Source organism: Hemiscyllium ocellatum, chromosome 6 (genome assembly GCF_020745735.1).
Source record: "Hemiscyllium ocellatum isolate sHemOce1 chromosome 6, sHemOce1.pat.X.cur, whole genome shotgun sequence".
NCBI lineage: Eukaryota > Metazoa > Chordata > Chondrichthyes > Orectolobiformes > Hemiscylliidae > Hemiscyllium > Hemiscyllium ocellatum.
In genome coordinates this window covers 122,775,101-122,794,263 of record NC_083406.1, presented here as the reverse complement: position 1 = coordinate 122,794,263, position 19,163 = coordinate 122,775,101, and the positions used below count along the sequence as shown (strand labels likewise).

Genomic DNA, 19,163 nt, shown 5'->3' with positions numbered 1-19,163 from the left:
AGGAGCAAAAGAAAAAACTAACTCCTTATCAAAGTGACCATCGGCCTCTGCCACAGGAAGTCATCCAGGATCAGCAAGCGATGACACTGTTGTCAAATGACAACTACCAAATGGCCCACAACTGGAGGATTTTGATTGCCAAAAAAAGTAAATTTGGTTACAACGAATAATTCTGAAGCACCACCAACATGAAACATCAACCTTCCTTTCTCTCCACAGATGCTGCCAGACTGGCCGAGTTTCCCCAGCAATTTGTTTTTGTTTCAAATATGTCTCAACCTGCCAGAACAGTGAACAATGTAAAACTAACAGTGAACACAGATTGAAATAGCAAAACTGATTACCTCTTCAGCACACAATGAATTCTAATCACCACTAAGAAAACCTTATCAACTGCTGTGTCAATTTAAACTCTATCTGCAAATGTAGGTAGCTAACACGAAGAAAGAAAAACACTCGAAATACAACGAATCATCATATCACTAAATTAAACCTTCATGATGAAACAAGCAGACTCTGCATTAGTTTGCGACAAAGTCCCACAAGTGACAAATTCACCTGCTGGTGACCGCACTCCTTTGGTACTGCATGACAATATCAGCCTAAATTGTCTATGCTAGTCTCTGAAGTGGGACTGGAACCCATAGCCCTCTCAGGCACCAAACAAGAAAGGGTAATCAACTCAGCCAAGCTGACATGAATATGAAAAACAGACCGAAGAACACATGAAACCTCAGGAAAGTGCCTATTTTATTTTATGTGCATATTGTTGGCCAGGTCACCATTTATCAACAACCCTTGAGAAGGTGACAATCTTCCTTTTTATACCAATGCCATCCATAGTGCTGTCAGAAAGGAATTACAAGGATTTTGACCCCATAATATTTGAGGAACACCACTACTGTTCCAATTCAGCATGGTGTATGATTTGGAAAGGAATATGCAGGTTGTGGTGCTCCTTGTGTCTTTGCTCAGAGTTTGAGTAGGTTCAAGGGACTAAGTAGATTACTCCTTCTAGTTAGCTTGTCTGATAGGAGGGGCAGATCTGAAGTTTTTTCTTTCCCAACTCAGATAAATATCCATTTACATTTTTGAAATTAACTTCTGGGACGTGGGCACCTCTGGCTAAGCCAATATTGATCGCTCATTCCTAGCTGAGCCTGAGAACGTGGCGGTGAACTGGCTTCTTGCACTGCTCCAGTCCATGTTTTTATGTAGAGAGCTCCAGAATTTTGACTCAGCAACACTGAAGGAATGGCGATATATTTCCAAGTCTGGATGATGAGTGGCTCAGAGAGGAACTCACAGATGTTGATATTCCCATGTTTCTGCAGCCCTTAAGACTTTCAAATATGTCTCGGTCATGGATTTGGAAGGTGCTATGTAATTTTCTAAATTATAATTTTTCGGAAGTCCTTTATCGGGTTTAAAAAGTATTTAGGGATGCTCTGAGATTGCGAAAAAGGCTATGTAAAAGCACTTTTTAAATCTTGCACGAGTCTTCATAATTCATGTCAGCAATAGATCCACTCAAGGACACTTCTTTCAAGAATCAGGAAACAATAGCACAATAACTGAAAATTATACCTTGTACGAAAGATCTCCATTTTCTTCTTCAAGCTTATCAATCTTTCGTTCGGTTTGGTTTTTCTCAGTTTTCAGATCCTGGCATTGCTTCTGAGCATCACGCAGCCTATTTAACAAACTGGGTAGAAGTGGAAGGTTTTCAGTGGTTAGAGAACTCAAAAAATACATAATGTTTTACTGTCAGAAAAATTCCACAGGCAAACCAACAACAGAATGAAAATACCTTCAAAAGCACTGCAGAAATCTACAGATGGAAGTCTATGATTTCTTTCTCAATACCATGAACCAAAAAATAAATCCATCAAACATTGGGAGAAGTGGAAGAGGATCCTGCGCAATATCTCAACTATGCCACTATAGAGGCCTCAGTAACTGAAAGGTACTCTTCTTACCCCTAACTGCCACTTTGGACGTACAACTGGACATTTAGTACTCTGACAATGAAGTCAAAATTCTGGGTTTTAAAAGCCAATACAGTGAAAGAGGAAACCTTCTCTCATAACACCACTAGACAACTCATTGTTCTTCTTGTATAAACTGGACAGACACCTAACTAAAGGCTGCTGAAATAAGGAAAAAAAACTCAACAAGTTTAATGTCAAAAGGATTAGAACTGAAAAGCAGAGAAGTTACATTAAATCTGTGCAAAACCTTGATGGGGCCACATGGAGTACTGTCTCTCTGTATTACAAAGAGGATGTGGAGGCACTAGAAGAGGTACAAACTTTATTCACTAAAAAGAAATCAGAATGGAAAGATCATGCTGATCAGGAAACAGTGTACAAACTTGAGCCTTTTCTTCTAGAGCAAGGTAGGTTGCTGAGTAATGCAACTGATGTTTTTAGATTATGAAAGGGGTTGACAGGATAGGCACAGAGAAAATATTTCAACTTAATGCACGAGACCAGAACTAGAGACCATTTAATATCAGTTAGTCGTAATAAAACCAGAGGGGAATTTAGGAAAGCTTTTTTATAAGAAGCCTAGAAAGTGGTCAGAATATACAACTTGTTACTTATGGAATGACTGAATGCATACAAAATGTTCTTCTTTAAGGGAAAGCAAATAAACATGAAGGAACCGGATGACAGGATGAGATAGAGGGTTGTAGGCAGCTTGCGTGGTGTGTAGAAACAGACATGAACCAAAAAATAAATGCCCCTTTTCCATGCTGTAAATAGATTACTTAACTACTTCCCTCTGTTCATCATATCATTGCCCCTCAGGTGGGTGTGCTTTTCAGCCTTCAGAACAGATTTTGGAATTGCACAGATACCTTTCATGTTTATCCCTCATATTGCTGAGTTCATCAGAATCCTCCTCACTGGTTTGTTTCTCAGTCAGTTTCACAAGACGCTCGATCTTCTGCTGCATGATTGAGATCTGCGTTTCTAGTGAAAGAGAACAAGGAAATCATAGAGACAGCATGAAGATAAGTCTGCCCCACTTACAATTAGTTCTGATGTTGGTGACTCTACCCTCCAACCTGACACGATCACCTGCACTAACCACTTTCATTCAATGTCTTAACCAAACAACTGCAGCTCACAATACAGCAACCTGACTCCCCTCGCCAATCCTGAGGGCTGATTATCTGACTTTTCAGCCTTGCACTGACTCCCTCAGTGCTGCCTACAACTAGGTAAAAACAATGACTGCAGATGCTGGAAACCAGATTCTGGATCAGTGGTACTGGAAGAGCACAGCAGTTCAGGCAGCATCCAACGAGCAGCGAAATCGACATTTCGGGCAAAAGCCCTTCATCAGGAATAAAGGCAGTGAGCTGGAAGCATGGAGAGATAAGCTAGAGAAGGGTGGGGTGGGGAGGGGAGAGATCTGGGAGTTGCAGTGGGAGAGGGGCTCCCTGAGATTCTTGTAGAGAGAGGAGGAAAACTTCTTCAAGGCAGGCATCCTTACAAGAGGATTCGCAGTAGGGTTCGGAAGCTAAGCAGACTCAGACCTGGTTAGTACTTGGATGGGAGACCGCCTGGGAATACCAGGTGCAGTAGGCTGCCTACAAGTGTCAGGCTGGATTACAAGCTCAAGTCTCTGCAGTAGGTTACAAACACAGGAACTGCTGGCTTACAGGTGAGTGCTGCTCATTAAACGGTACTGATTCCTGTTTAGAAAATAGATGTATACAAAAGGAGAAATAATTGCCATTTTATAATATCTTTCATAACCATAGAATATTCCAAAGCAATTTTCCAACCAATGAAATACTTTCAAAGTGTAGTCACTGTTGTAATGTAGGAAACACAGAAGACACTTGAACAAAAGTTCCCGTGACCATGATAAAGGTGATGACCAAAACATCTCAGCTGGCAGATAAACATTTGAGAGAACCTCGGGACAGCCTGAATGGTGCCGGTGGGATCTCTCAGGTCAACCTGAGAGCAAAGACCCAGTTTAATGTCTCATCCAAAATGGTAATATTGCAGACTATTCTCATTACTGACTGAGCATGTTAACCATAATATTTTGGTATTCAAATGTACAATATGAGCATCACTGGCAAAGTCAAAAAGTGTGGCTTGGAAAAGCACCGCAGACCATGAAGGGCTTATGCCTGAAATGTCGACTCCTCGAATGATGCTTGACTTGTTGTGCTTTTCCAGCATTTGCAGTCCTCACTTTCTCTAGCATCACTAGCAAGACCAGCACATGATACCCATCCGTAACTGACATTGACAAGAGTTCAGATTCAACCTTGTGCTTTGGATCTGTAGTCATGTGAAGACCAAACCAAATAAGAATCACAGATCTCTTTCAGTAACTGACATGAATGAACTAAATACATTCTTTTGACAATTGATGACAATTTCATAGTTATCTTTACAAAGATTGGCTTTCAATTCCACAAGCTGCCACTGTAGGATCTGAACCCATGAATCCACAACTCTGGTCTAGCCCTAGATTGTGTGATTAGGTTGCTGAAGTGGGTCTCACTCAGAGGTAGCAGAGCTATTCACTGAAGTCAGTAAAAAACAGAATCGTGAAAAGGGTCCCAATCAAATCCAAGCCAGGTTTTCATGTAACCTAACATGTTACGAGATGCATGTGCCAGGAAAAGATCATTCCACTGGGTAGATTCACTAGTTTTCTTCTTCTTCTTACTCCTGAACCCAGCTTTTTTTTAAAAAACTCATTTGTGGATAGAGAGCGTCATGGGATGGATCAGCATTTATTGCCCATCCCCATTTGCCCTTGAGAAGGTAGTGCTGAACTGCCTTCTTAAATTGCTGCAGTCCATGTGGTGTAAGGAGACCCACAATTCCCTTGGGGAGAGAAGTTCAGAATTTGACCAATCGACAGTGAAGGAACAGTGATATGTTTCCAAGTCAGGATGGCAAGTGACTTGAAGGGGAACTTGCAGAGGGTGGTATACTCATGTAACAGTTGCCCTTGTCCTCTAGATGGATGTGGTTGTGGGTTTGGAAGGTGCTCTCTAAGGCTCTTTGGTGAATTTCCACCATGCATCTTGTAGATGGTATGTACTGTTGTTACTGAGTGTTGGTGCCAGAGTGGATGTGGTGCCAATCAATTGGGCTGCTTTTTCCTGGATGGTGTCAAGCTTCGAGTGTTGTTATTCAATAACGTAGTCATCTAAATGCTGCCCCAAAACATAATTAGCAAGCGAGAGAGGCAGCCTAAAAAAAACGATCCCAATGATCCCAAAGGGCCATAAGACTACAATACATAAGAAGAGGCTGTTTAGCCTAGCGAGTCTGCTTCGCCATTCAGTGAGATCATGGCTGATCTGATAATCTTTAATTTCACTTTCCTGCCTTTTCCCCATAACCATTGATTCTCTTATCAATTAAAGTAAAAAAATGAGGTCTGCAGATGCTGGAGATCACAGCTGCAAATGTGTTGCTGGTCAAAGCACAGCAGGTTAGGCAGCATCTCAGGAATAGAGAATTCGACGTTTCGAGCATAAGCCCTTCATCAGGAATAAGAGAGAGAGCCAAGCAGGCTGAGATAAAAGGTAGGGAGGAGGGACTAGGGGGAGGGGCGATGGAGGTGGGATAGGTGGAAGGAGGTCAAGGTGAGGGTGATAGGCCGGAGTGGGGTGGGGGCGGAGAGGTCAGGAAGAGGATTGCAGGTTAGGAGGGCGGTGCTGAGTTGAGGGAACCGACTGAGACAAGGTGGGGGGAGGGGAAATGAGGAAACTGGAGAAATCTGAATTCATACCTTGTGGTTGGAGGGTTCCCAGGCGGAAGATGAGGCGCTCCTCCTCCAGCCGTCGTGTAGTTGTGTTCTGCCGGTGGAGGAGTCCAAGGACCTGCATGTCCTCGGTGGAGTGGGAGGGGGAGTTAAAGTGTTGAGCCACGGGGTGATTGGGTTGGTTGGTTCGGGCGGCCCAGAGGTGTTCTCTGAAGCGTTCCGCAAGTAAGCGGCCTGTCTCACCAATATAGAGGAGGCCACATCGGGTGCAGCGGATGCAATAGATGATGTGTGTGGAGGTACAGGTGAACTTGTGGCGGATATGGAAGGATCCCTTGGGGCCTTGGAGGGAAGTGAGTGTGGAGGTGTGGGCGCAAGTTTTACATTTCCTGCGGTTGCAGGGGAAGGTGCCGGGGGTGGAGGTTGGGTTGGTGGGGGGTGTGGATCTGACAAGGGAGTCACGAAGGGAGTGGTCCTTGCGGAACGCTGATAGGGGAGGGGAGGGAAATATATCCTTGGTGGTGGGGTCCATTTGGAGGTGGCGGAAATGGCGGCGGATAATACGTTGTATGCGCAGGTTGGTGGGGTGGTAGGTGAGAACCAGTGGGGTTCTGTCTTGGTGGCGGTTGGAGGAGCGGGGCTCAAGGGCGGAGGAGCGGGAAGTGGAGGAGATGCGGTGGAGGGCATCGTCGATCACGTCTGGGGGGAATCTGCGGTCCTTGAAGAAGGAGGCCATCTGGGCTGTGCGGTGTTGGAATTGGTCCTCCTGGGAGCAGATGCGGCGGAGACGAAGGAATTGGGAATATGGGATGGCGTTTTTACAGGGGGCAGGGTGGGAGGAGGTGTAGTCCAGGTAGCTGTGGGAGTCAGTCGGTTTATAATAGATGTCTGTGTTGAGTCGATTAAACTTATCAATTAAAAACATGTCTATCTTAGCTTTGAATATATTTAATCACCTCACCTGTCCTCAGCAGGATAGATTCACTACTCTCAGAGAAGCAATTCCTCCTTATCGGTTATAAACGGGGGAACTCCTTATTCTGAGATTACATCCTCTGGCCCTGGACTCTCCCCGAAGGGAAACAATCTTTTCACATATACCTTGTCAAGTCCCATAAGAATCTATATTTCAATAAGGTAGCCTTTCATTCACTCAACCCCTCGAGAGAAGACACTCTTCATAGCTGGTATCAGCATAGGGAACCTTCTCTGGAGTGCCTCCAATGTCAGTATACCTTTTCTTAGATAAGGGGCAGTAAAGTGTTTGACAGTTATGGTCTAACCAGTGCCTGATCTAGTTTTAGCAAAATCTCCCTATTTTTATTTTTCATTCTCTTTGAAATAACGGCCAACATTCTTTTTGCTGTCCTTACTATCCACTGAATGTGGACACTAGTGTTGTTGGATTCATGGACAAGGATTCCCAAATCCCTCTGCTTTGTAGTATTCTGCAGTTTTTCTCCATTTACATAATATCCAGTTCCTCTATTTTTCCTGCCAAAATGCATAACTTCATTCTTTCCCTCATTTATATTCCATATGGCAAGCTTATCCACACCGACTTAACCTGTCTATCCTCTGCAGACTCTGGGTCATCCTCCCCATTTGCTTTTCCAACTATTTTTGCATTAGAACACATGCCTGTGACCTATTCAGCATAATTCCCATGTTCCACAGCACAGGAGGTCAGCAAGAGGACAGGTGCCTTGCTGATACATTAGCTCAAACAAGAACAGTAATGCCATGGGAACACCTTCACCTGAACGTTTATTTCAAAGTCAAATGCCAGATTGACTTTATGCATCTACATTCTTTCAATGGTAAACCATCCTCTGCTATTGCTCAATGTCATTTTGTGGCAGCACGGTGACTCAGTGGTTAGCACTGCTTCCGCTCAGCACCAGGATCCCAGGTTCAATTCCAACCTCAGGCGACTGTCTGTGTGGAGTTTGCACATTCTCCCAGTGTCTGCGTGGGTTTCCTCCAGGTGCTCTGGTTAGGTGAATTGGCCATATTAAATTGCCCATAGTGTTAGGTGAATTAATCAAAGAGGGGGTGGATCGCTCTTCGGAGGATCGGTGTAGACTTATAGAACATAGAACATAGAAGGATACAGCGCAGTACAGGCCCTTCGGCCCTCGATGTTGCGCCGACCGAATCCTACCTAACCTATACTAGCCCAATAACTTCCAAATGCCTATCCAATGCCCGCTTAAATGACCATAAAGAAGGAGAGTTCACCACTGATACGGGCAGGGCATTCCATGAACTCTCAACCCGCTGTGTGAGGAATCTACCCCTAACATCTGTCCTATACCTACCACCCCTTAATTTAAAGCTATGTCCCCTAGTAACACCTGACTCCATTAGCGGTAAAAGGTTCTTAGTATCTACCCTATCTAAACCCCTAATCATCTTATACACTTCTATCAGATCTCCCCTAAACCTTCTCTTCTCCAATGAGAACAGCCCCAAGTGCCTCAGCCTTTCCTCATAAGATTTTCCTACCATTCCAGGCAACATCCTGGTAAACCTCCTCTGCACTCGTTCTAAAGCTTCCACATCCTTCCTATAGTATGGCGACCAAAACTGCACACAATACTCCAGATGAGGCCGCACCAGAGTCTTATACAACTGCAACATGACCTCAGGACTCCGGAACTCAATTCCTCTGCCAATAAAGCCCAGTACACCATATGCCTTCCTCACAGCACTATTTACCTGGGTGGCAACTTTCAGAGATCTGTGTACATGGACACCAAGATCCCTCTGCTCATCCACACTACCAAGTAGCCTACCATTAGCCCAGTAATCCATCATCTTGTTATTCCTACCAAAGTGAACGACTTGTTGGGCAGGAGGGCCTATTTCCACACTGTAGGGAATCTAATCTAATATACTAAAATTATCCACTCAACTGGCTCATGGAAACCTAGAAAATGTGAGTTAGAACAGGCCATTCAATATGACCATGGCCAACCATCCATCTCAGTATCTTGTTCCAGTTCTCCCTCCATATCCTTTGATCCCTTTATCCCAAAGATACTTTAACTTTCCAAACATAGGCTGGGACAGCCATCGTGTTAAGGGTTGAGATGGAGAGGAATTTGTTTCTGATTCAATATGTGAATATATCTAAGAGAGAAGGTGCAAAATTTGACCTTGGGAAATAACACAAGGGAATTGAGGTGTCAGTGGGGGAGCACTTTGGGGCCAGTGACCATAATTCTATTAGATTTAAAATAGGGATAGAAAGGATAGATCAGATCTAAAAGTTGAAGTTCTAAATTGGAGAAAGACTAATGTTGATGGTATTAGGCGAGAACTTTCAAAGCTAATCGGGGACAGATGTTTGTAGGTAAAGGCTCGGCTGGAAAATAAGAAGCCTTCAGAAATGAGATAACGAGAGTCTAGAGACAATTTATTGCTGTCAGGGTGAAAGGAAAGGCTGGAAGGTGTACAGAATGCTGTTATGACTAAAGAAATTGGGCTTTGGTTCAGAAAAAGGAAGCACATGCCATGTCAAGGATAGATAGAGGGAATCCTTAGAATAGTAGAAGGCAGTAGGAGTAATATCAGGAGAACAAATAGGGGACATGAGATAGCTTTGGTAAAACGGTTAAGGAGAAACAAAGGGTTTTTACAAATACATCAAAGCACAAAAGGGTAACTAGGGAGACAATAGGGCCCCTCAAAGACCAGCAAGGCAGCCTTTGTGTGGAGTTGCAGGAGATGGAGGAGATACTAAACGAGTATTTTGCAGCAGTGTTTACTGCGCAGAAGGACATGGAAGATAAAGAATGTAGGGAAATAGATGGTGACATCTTGAAAAATGTCCATATTACAGAGGAGGTGGTGCTGGGGTGTCTTAAAACACAAAATGTAAATAAATCACCAGGACCCGATCAGGTGTACCTGAGAACTCTGAAAAGCCATGGGAAGTGATATTTGTATCATCCATAGTCACAGGTGAGGTACCAGAAGACTGGAGGTTGGCTAATGTGGTACCACTATTTAAGAAAGGATGTAAGGACATGCCAAGGAACTGTAGACCAGTGAGCATGACATTGTTGGGCAAGTTGTTAGAGGGAATCCTGAGGGACAAGATGTACATGTACTTGGAAAGGCAAGAACTGATTAGGGATAGTCAACAATGGCTTCGTGCGTGGGAAATCATGTCTCACAAACTTGATTGAGTTTTTTGAAGTAACAAAGAGGATTGTTGACAGCAGAGCAATGGACGTGATCCATATGGACTTCAGTAAAGCATTCAACAAAGTTCCCCATGGGAGACTGGCTCGGAAGGTTAGATCTCATAAAATACATAGAGAACTAGCCATTTGGATACAAAACTAGCTCAAAAGGTAGAAAACAAGAGAGAAGTGGTGGAGGGTTTTTTTTCAGACTGGAGGCCTGTGATCAGTGGAATGCCACAAGGATCAGTGCTGGGTCCACTACTTTTTGTCATTTATATGAATGATTTGGATGTGAACGTAGGAGGTATAGTTGTAAGTTTGCAGATGACACCAAAATTGGTGGTGTCGTGGACAGTGAAGGTGGTTACCTCAGACTACAATGGGCTCTGGATCAGATGGGCCAATGGGCTGAGGAATGGCAGATGAAGTTTAAATTTAGATAAATGCAAGGTATTGCATTTTGGGAAAGCAAATCTTAGCAGGACTTATACACTTAATGATAAGGTCCTGGGGAGTGTTGTTAATATTGTATGCAATTCTGATTTCCTTCCTATTGAAGGATGGTGTGAAACTTGAAAGGGTTCAGAAAAGATTTACAAGGATGTTGCGAGGGTTGCAGGATTTGAGCTATAGGGAGAGGTTGAATAGGCTGGGGCTGTTTTCCCTGGAGCATGAGAGGCTGAGGGGTGACCTTATAGAGGATTATAAAACCATGAGGGTCATGGATAGGATAAATAGACAAAGTATTTTCCTTGGGGTTGGGGAGTCCAGAATTAGAGGGCATCGGTTTAGGGTGAGAAGGGAAAGATATAAAAAGGAATCTAAGGGGCAACTTTTCACGTAGAGGGTGGTGTGCGTATGGAATGAGCCGCCAGAGGAAGTGATGAAGGCTGGTACAATTGTAACATTTAAAATGCATCTGGATGGATAAATGAATAGGAAGGGTTTGGAGGAATATGGGCCAGATGCTGGCAAGTAGGACTAGATTAGGTTTCGATATCTGGTTGGCATGGACGAGTTGGACCGAGTGCTGTACATCTCTATGACTCTAACGGCATCTATGTCCATTTGAAAACATTCACTATTTGGGCCTGAACTGCTTTCTGTGGCAGAGAATTCCACAGGCTCACTACTCTCTGGGTTAAGAAATTTCTCATCTCAAATCTGAATGGCCAACCCATGCCATCCTTACACTATGTCCCTTGTTCTGGATTCCTTGGCTTTTGGGAACATTGCTCCTGCATTTAACTTGAATAATCCTGTTAGAATTTTATAGATTTCTATGGGACCATACTCATTCCTCTAAACTTCAGTGAATATAGTCCTAACCAATTCAGTTTTTCTTCATACATCAGTCCTGCAATTCCAGGAATCTGTCTGGTCACTAATGTCCCCTAGGGAAGGGAACCTGCCCCTCGCTCAGTCTGGGTCTATATACACATCAACATAGTCAACTGAACTGGCTTAGCAAGTCACTCAATCATGTCAAACAGTTACAAATACTCACCCATAAGAAAGCCGTTCACTGTCACCTTCTCGGAGCAACTAGCAATGGGAAACAAATGCCTAGCAACACCAACGTATCATTAATGAGAACGTAAAAAGAAAATGCAATAGCTCAGTGACAGGGCTGCTTTCAAGTCTCTGTTTGGTTGCCATTTATGCTAGCAGACACAATGTCTGTGCCCACTATCATCAATACAGGAAGATTACAGTAAACATAACTGCAGCATGTCTCCAGCTCTGTAACCACCATTGCTGAGGAGGACAAGAGAGAGAATACCTTGGGAATACAATCACCTCAAGATTCCTCACTCACATTGCACAAACACATACCAGAAATCAATCTGTGAAGGAATGTAATTTCTTTTCTGTTACCTTTTTCGGTAAGCAACTTGCGGGCTTCAGTCAGCTCGATCTCTAAATCATCGCGAAGTGTTCGTGCATCCGCAAGCTGTCTCTTCATGCGCCGCACCTGGACTAATGGGGTTTGCATGAAGTCCCGCATGGGCGATGTAGGAGAGTTAGATGGTGCAGAACTGCAAAATTGAAGGATTGAGATAACTACCACCAAAACATTGCAGACCCTTTCTTTATATCTTTTAGCTCATCAACCCTATTTATTTGGAACCAGTGAATAGCTCTCGAGTAAAACAGTGATGCCCAACATGCACAGTCTCCACCAGTCACCAGACAAGTTTGTGTGACAGCAGAGTGAGCAGTTTGCTAAACAAGATGGCAACTATAACATATTTACACGCATAACAATAATTTCAGCTCCAGTTATTTGATTGTGTGCACCCAATGGACAAACCTTATGGTAATAGCTGAAAAATAAATGGCAAGTGGGAGATTCAATAAAGAGTCTCAAATTACAGCAGGTCTAAAACAGTTCATTTACAAAAACAGCTCTCATGGCACTGGCTTGCATTCAGATCATGTTTATATCATCCCAATCATGGTAAATCCCATTTGAACAATAAGTTGCAAGATCTTGGACGAGGTTATGTGCTGTGGACAAAGGGGATCCAATAGATATGGCGTACTTGTATTTCCAAAAGGCATTTGATAAAGTCTTATAAGAAGTTATTGTGCAAAATAAAAGCTCGAGGTGTATAGGGTCCTTTTTTGGATATTCATTCATGGGATGAGGGCATTGCTGGCTAGGCCAGTATTTATCATCCATCCCTAATTGCCCAGAGGGCAGTGGAGAGTCAACCACAGAGCCATGGGTCTGGACTTACTTGTAGAGGATGGCTGTTTCCTTCCCTAAAGATAACTGGCTAAAAGGAAACACTAGATGTAAATGTATCATTTTTAGGTTGGCAAGATGTCAAATGTGATATGTCACAGTGAATGGTGCTAGGACTTCAAATGCTTATCATTTATATACATAACTTCAGCAAAGTGACAGAAGGTATGACTGTTAAATTTAATGATGCAAAGATAGGTAGGAAACAAAGTTGTGAAGAGATCACTAGTTATAAAAACAAATTTGATAGGTTAAACATGCAGACAAAGATGTGATAAATGGAGAATAAGGTGAAAACGTGTCATACTGTCCATTTTGGCAAGGAGAAGCATATTATCTAACTGGTGAGACATTACAGATCTCTGACTGCAGACGGATCTTGCTGCCCTTATGCACAAATCACAAAGTCAACATGTAGGTATAGAAAATAATTAGGAAAGCTGATGGACTGTTATCATGTATCACAAGGAAAACTAAATGCAAAAGTCAGGAGGTTATGTTTCCAGTTATATAGGACACTGGACTATAGTGCTCAGTATAGGTCCTTATTTAAAGATGTATGTAAATACTTTGGACAGAATTCAAAGCAGGTTTAATAGACTAATACCTGTACCTGGTTTTGGTAGGTTGCCTTATGAAGAAAGGTTAGACAGGCTAGTCTTGTACCTGCTGGAATTGAAAAGATTAAAAGGCAATTTGGTTGAAAGAAAATGCTGAAGGTTCTTGGCCAGTTAGATGTGGAGAGCAATTTTTCCTCTTATAGAGGATCTAAAAGCACTGAAAGACTGTTTAAAAATCCAGGTTGTCCATTTAAAATGGAGATTAGGTGATTTTTCTTCTGAGGGTCACAACGGTTTGGCATACCTGAAAACATGGTGGAAGGAGGGTCCTTGGATATTTTCAAGGCAGAGAAACAAAGGAATAAAGCTAGCTGTCTGTGGAAAGCTGAAAATGTGGCTGAGAATAGACACTGGAGTGCAGTTCCCAGAATAGTACATTCTCATTTCAGATACTTGAATATGAGCAGTCATTGAGGCAGTCCATGACTGAGTAGCTCATGAACATCCCAAAGTTACACCTTTGAAAGAGAAGAATTTGGAAATCTATTGTACAATTTTAATGACTTACCATGTCACTAATGGCTGGGCGGGGGGAATTGCTGAGAAGTCCATGAGATCTGTCATGAACGCATTTGTTTTCTGATGTGCTCTGTGGGGTGCTTGACCACAGACTTACCCATATTTACTTTAGATTATATTCTAACAGCTGATTACAACTAAATTGCAAATATCGTCAATTGTATCACTATACTCAATTGCATCGTGAAGTTTACTGTTTGATTGAAACTATAGGATCCTATGGCTTTTACGGTTTTATCTTATCAAAAGCTGGTGTCTCACTCTTTGCTTACTTGAAAATGTAACTGCTACCCTAGCCAGTTGTAACAGAAGTTTGGTTATCCATTCTGGAATCCTAACAACTGGTATTAGTAAATATGAAAAAAAGGAGTTAACTTGAAAATCAGCCATGATAGAATAGAGGTTAAACAGTCTATTCCTGTTCCTATTCTTGATGAAGAGCTTATGCTCAAAGCGTGGACTCTGCTGCTCCTCGAATGCTGCCTGACCGGCTGTTCTTTCCCTGCACCATTCTTTTTGACCCTATGCCTTGTATAACTGGATACATTAATATTGACAATATGAACACTGTGGGCAGCACGGTGGCTCAGTGGTTAGCACTGCTGCATCATAGCGCCAGGGATCCGGGTTCAATTCCAGCCTCGGGCAACTGTCTGTGTGGGTTTGTACATTCTCCCCATGGCTGCGTAGGTTGCCTCCAGGTGCTCGGGTTTCCTCCCACAATCCAAATACCTGCAGGTGAATTGGCCATGCTAAATTGCTCAGTGTTGGATGCATTCGTCCCAGGAAAATGGATCTGTGTGGGCTACTCTTTGGAGGGTCAGTGTGGGCTTGTTGGGCCAAATAACCTGTTTCCTCACTGTAGGGAATCTAATCTAAACATCAGATGATTTTTCTTTTAAGTATAATACAATAGCATATTTTAAATAGTGTGAGAGAGGGAGAGAATGTGTGTCGGAGACCAGAATCATGTCAGAGTACTGACCTGTACACACTGGATGTTAAAAATTTTGTTTTATGCCCTCCAGTTTTCTCACTAAATGGTGGCGAATTAGTCTCATCTGAACTAGCGCTGAATAGACGGGCGACTGGAGATGTGGCTAGAAAAGAATAGATAAAAATAAAACATTAAAGAAAGTGAGGCTGAGGTTTTTAAATTTGGATACTTGTAATACCACTTCAACTTCTATATTGAGGGATTGAGGATTAAGGCCTTTGAAGGAATTGATAGTTAGGCAGAAGAAAAATGGAGGGGGAATCTAAACAAAGAGGGACAGAACCATGAAGTGTGAACCAGCCATTCAGGAAGGGTGGGAGTGGAAATCTAAAACCCCCTCTTACCCAAAAGCTGATGAGCCTTGAAGAAAGTCAACAGACAACTTCAAAACAGAGATGGATAGGTTGGCACTTAAATTACTTTCACTTAGAAAAAAACTACAGAAAACTGCAACACAAAAGGAAACTGAGGGTATTTTGCATCAGACGCAAAGCTAGCACACAGAGTGCAGCAGGTAATCAGGTAGGCTGATGAAACATTGGCTCTTATTTCATGGGGTTGGAGTTTATTAGTAGAGAAGTCCAACTTGTTCTATGCAAAATGCTGATGAAACTATATCTGGAGTACTGATAGCAGTTTTGGTCCCCTTATTTCGGGGAGATATCATTTTACTGCAGACAATTCAGAGAAGGTTCACTAGGATGAACCCTAGTGGATAGGAACATGGATAGGAACATAGAACATAGATGTTCTATGTTCCTATCCACTAGGGTTCACCCTAGTGAACCTTCTCTGAATTGTCTGCAGTAAAATGATATCTCCCCTAAATAATATTTTACTGCAAACAGTTCACAGAAGGTTCACTAGGATGAACCCAAGTGGGTAGGGATTGTCTTTTGATCAAAAGGTTAAATAATTTGGGCACTAAACAACAAATCAAAACCAAAAACTGCAAAGGCCGGAAATCTGAAATAAAAACAAGAATTTTTGGAGAAACTCAGCAGGTCTGGCAAAAATCTGTGGTGAGAAAGCAGAGCTTACATTTCATGTCCAGTGACTCTTCTTCAGAATTGAACGAACTAGGAAAAGGTGGTATGTGTGTATGAGGTGGGTGGAGATAGGAAGAGTAGATGATAAATGGAAATAGAGAACAAGCATTCTGGCTGCTAGGCAGACAAAGGAATAGGTAATGATCAGCCTGAGATAATTTACTAATGGGGGCCATTAGCAGCTCACAATGAGTTGATTGTGGTAGCAGCCCAACTGGGCCCGAACATCTTGCACATCCTATTCCAATGTTAACCAATCTCTTGTCAACTACTAATGGCCCCCATTAGCAGATACTGATTCCCCCGAACTGACCATTATCTGTTCCTTTGTCAGCCGGAAAGCCAGTATGCCCGCTCCCTGGACTCTATTTCGACCTATCATTTATTCTTCTCCCTCCTCATCTTCAATACATACCTAGCCTTTTCCTGGCTACTTCTGAAGAAGGGTCACTGGACATGAAACGTTAACTCTGCATTCTCTCCACAGATTTTGCCAGACTTGCTGAGTTTCTCCTGCAATTTCTAGTTTGGTAAAACAGAGTTGGACTCATTGGAATTTCGAAGAATGCGAAGTGATCGCATTGAAACATATAGAATTCTTAAGGGGCTGGACCAGGTAAATGCTGAGAGGATGTTTCCCTTCATGTGACAGTCTAGCACTAGAGGGCGTAGTCTCAGAATAAAGGGGTGACAATTTAAGGCAGAGATGAGGAAAAATTTCTTCTCTCAAAGCATTGCTTCTCTTTGGAATTCCTTGTCACAGAGAGCTGTGAAAACAGAGTCCTTGTGCATTTTTAAAGGTAAGATGGCAAATGCTTGATCTGTAGGATAATCAAGAGTTATGCGGAAAGGGCAGGAAACCGGACACAAGGAATACTGGATCAGTATTGATTGGCAAAGCAGTCTCAAGGGGCCAAATAACCTACTCACATTCCTATTTCTTATGGTCTGCAAGTAGGAAAATGATCTACAATGAAAGCATGCATGCTGTTGGGACAAAGTTATTTACTGCAAGATATTTTTAAAAAAATACAAGTTACCTCTACTCCGCAAGAATGCGACCAAGTTATTATCCAAATAAATTGCTTCTTCATTGTCGAGAATATACCGAAGCATTCCCACCAGTTCACCCTGTGAAGGAACGAAGGTGGGGATAAGTCAATTTTAACTTTCAAGAAGCAAAATAGAAATGAGGGACGTACAGGGTGAAGCCACTTTTGGAGTACTGTGTCCAGTTCTGATTGCCCTGCTTTAGCAAAGATATTGGAGACGGTTCAGAAAAGATTTACTGGGATGTTGCCAGAATTGGACAGTTTGACTTGGACTTTTTTCACTGGAGATTGAGGAGTGACCTTATAGAAATTTATAAAATCAATTTATAATAGGGATATAGTTAAGGTGAATAGCAAAGATTTTGTCCTGAGGGTGGGGGAGTTCAAAACTAGATGAGAGGAAAAAGATGTTAAAGGGACCTGAGGGGTAACTTCTTCACACACAGGGTGGTTCATATGTGGAATGAACTGCCAGAGGAAGTGATTGATTCAGGTAGTTACAATATTTAAAAGACATTTGGATAGGTACATGAATAGGGAAGGTTTAGAATGATATTGGACAAACGCGAGCAAGTGGGACTCATTTAGTTTAGGAAACTTGGTCGGAATGGACTGTTTCCGTGCTGTATGATTCTAAATCCCTGCATAAAGTTTTCAGAAAGCAAAGAACCATCTGAATTCAAGAACAAGCCTTATAAAAATCATACATAGTTTGGATGTTGTGTGCTGTGTAATAAATATTCAAAATAATGTCATTTCAGCAACAGGAGACAAAAACAGAATTTGCTGGAGAAACTGAATGCTGAATAACAGGTAGTCTATTTGTTATGGAAACATTTCCCAGATTCAAAACACGTTATTTACCCAAGCTGAATATTCCTTCCATTGGCACTACCCCCTTCTTGCTAAACTCTGGTTCCACAGACACATTCTACAGCACTTCAATCTTCAGTAGTACCAAGCCTTTGACCTTCTCCCTAGTGCCCAGGCCAATAATAGCTAGAGTAAACATCAGTGATTACATACAAACAATCTGTCCATCACATTAATGCTTGTGAAAGCTTGAAAACACGCAAATTATGGAAAGGCCATTTGGCCCCTTCTCTTCCTCTGCTATTCAGTATAATCATAGCTGATCTGACTGTGGCTTCAACTCCTCAAACCTGCCTCAAACTAATCAATACTCTTCAACTCCCTTGCTGATCAACAATCTACTTTTACCCAATGACTATCCTCACCATTCTCTGAAGAGAAAAATATTCTCTTGATGTCTTTCATATACGGAAAGTAAATTATCTTTTAAGCTGCCCCCACCAACTCAAAACTATTCAGGGTAATAAATTAGCTTGGTTGACACCATTTTTCACAAAGCCCAACATGCATCCCTTTCATCACCACCTGTGGCTCCATTATGAAGGTGCAGCACAGTAGCTCAATAAGTTCACTTCAACAACATTACATCACTTCACTTCCACTTCCCTGCGGTCTCCATCACCAATGTCATGGGCATCCTAGCACACCCAGTTATACTCATTCTATTGGGTCAACATCCTGATAGTCCATAATGTGGCAATGCTTTCACCAGTAGGGACTGCAGTGGTTCAATGAGAAGGCCAAATACCACAGGGAAATAAATAGCAGGCTTGCCAATGTCATCCTACTCCGATGAGGGAGTGGGGGTGTGCGAGTGTAGAGGAGGAACAATGTATCTGCTTTACCTGGGTGTCTATATCGAGAGACTCAAACTCCCACGGATTTTGTTTGGCCATGGTATGGAGATGAAGTAAGAGGACTGCCACCTACAGAAAAAAAAGAGAATGATTAGAAGTCTCACTTTTTCATCTCATCCTCAGATTGCATACACAGGTTAGGCAATAATTGGCACGTTAAGTTGCCAGGACAATCCCATCTAGTTTTCAATCATTTTCAAGGTTGTTCAATGCCTATCAGTGGCCACGTTAATGGCACATTATACATGCCCCAGTCTTTACTATGAGGAAATCCACAGATATAAGCCACTGAGGAACACAAACGCTCCTCACACCCCCAACCCCCTTGTCCCCACAGCACCAAAGAGTCAACAGCTTTTTTTCTTGGTTAAAATAATCAAGGACTACTTTAGTCTCTGGAAAGGATACAGTTGCACGGAGTATTATTCTTCTGATTGAAAAGAATTAAAAACAACTAAACACTCTCATGCCAGTTCCATCAGGACAACATCTGA

General features: G+C 42.4%; 1 protein-coding gene across 6 annotated transcripts in view; it reads right to left on the bottom strand.

The window, feature by feature from the left end:
- Positions 1-19,163, bottom strand: part of numa1 (nuclear mitotic apparatus protein 1) — a 121,384-nt gene that overhangs the window by 37,425 nt on the left and 64,796 nt on the right. For all 6 annotated transcript variants that reach the window (XM_060826361.1, XM_060826360.1, XM_060826363.1 and 3 more), the window contains 6 exons: positions 18,658-18,738; positions 16,928-17,018; positions 14,827-14,941; positions 11,829-11,989; positions 2,864-2,978; positions 1,588-1,705 (listed from right to left, as the gene is read on the bottom strand). In XM_060826361.1, the coding sequence (XP_060682344.1) occupies positions 1,588-1,705; positions 2,864-2,978; positions 11,829-11,989; positions 14,827-14,941; positions 16,928-17,018; positions 18,658-18,738 (681 nt within the window). The remainder of the gene's footprint in view (positions 1-1,587; positions 1,706-2,863; positions 2,979-11,828; positions 11,990-14,826; positions 14,942-16,927; positions 17,019-18,657; positions 18,739-19,163) is intronic.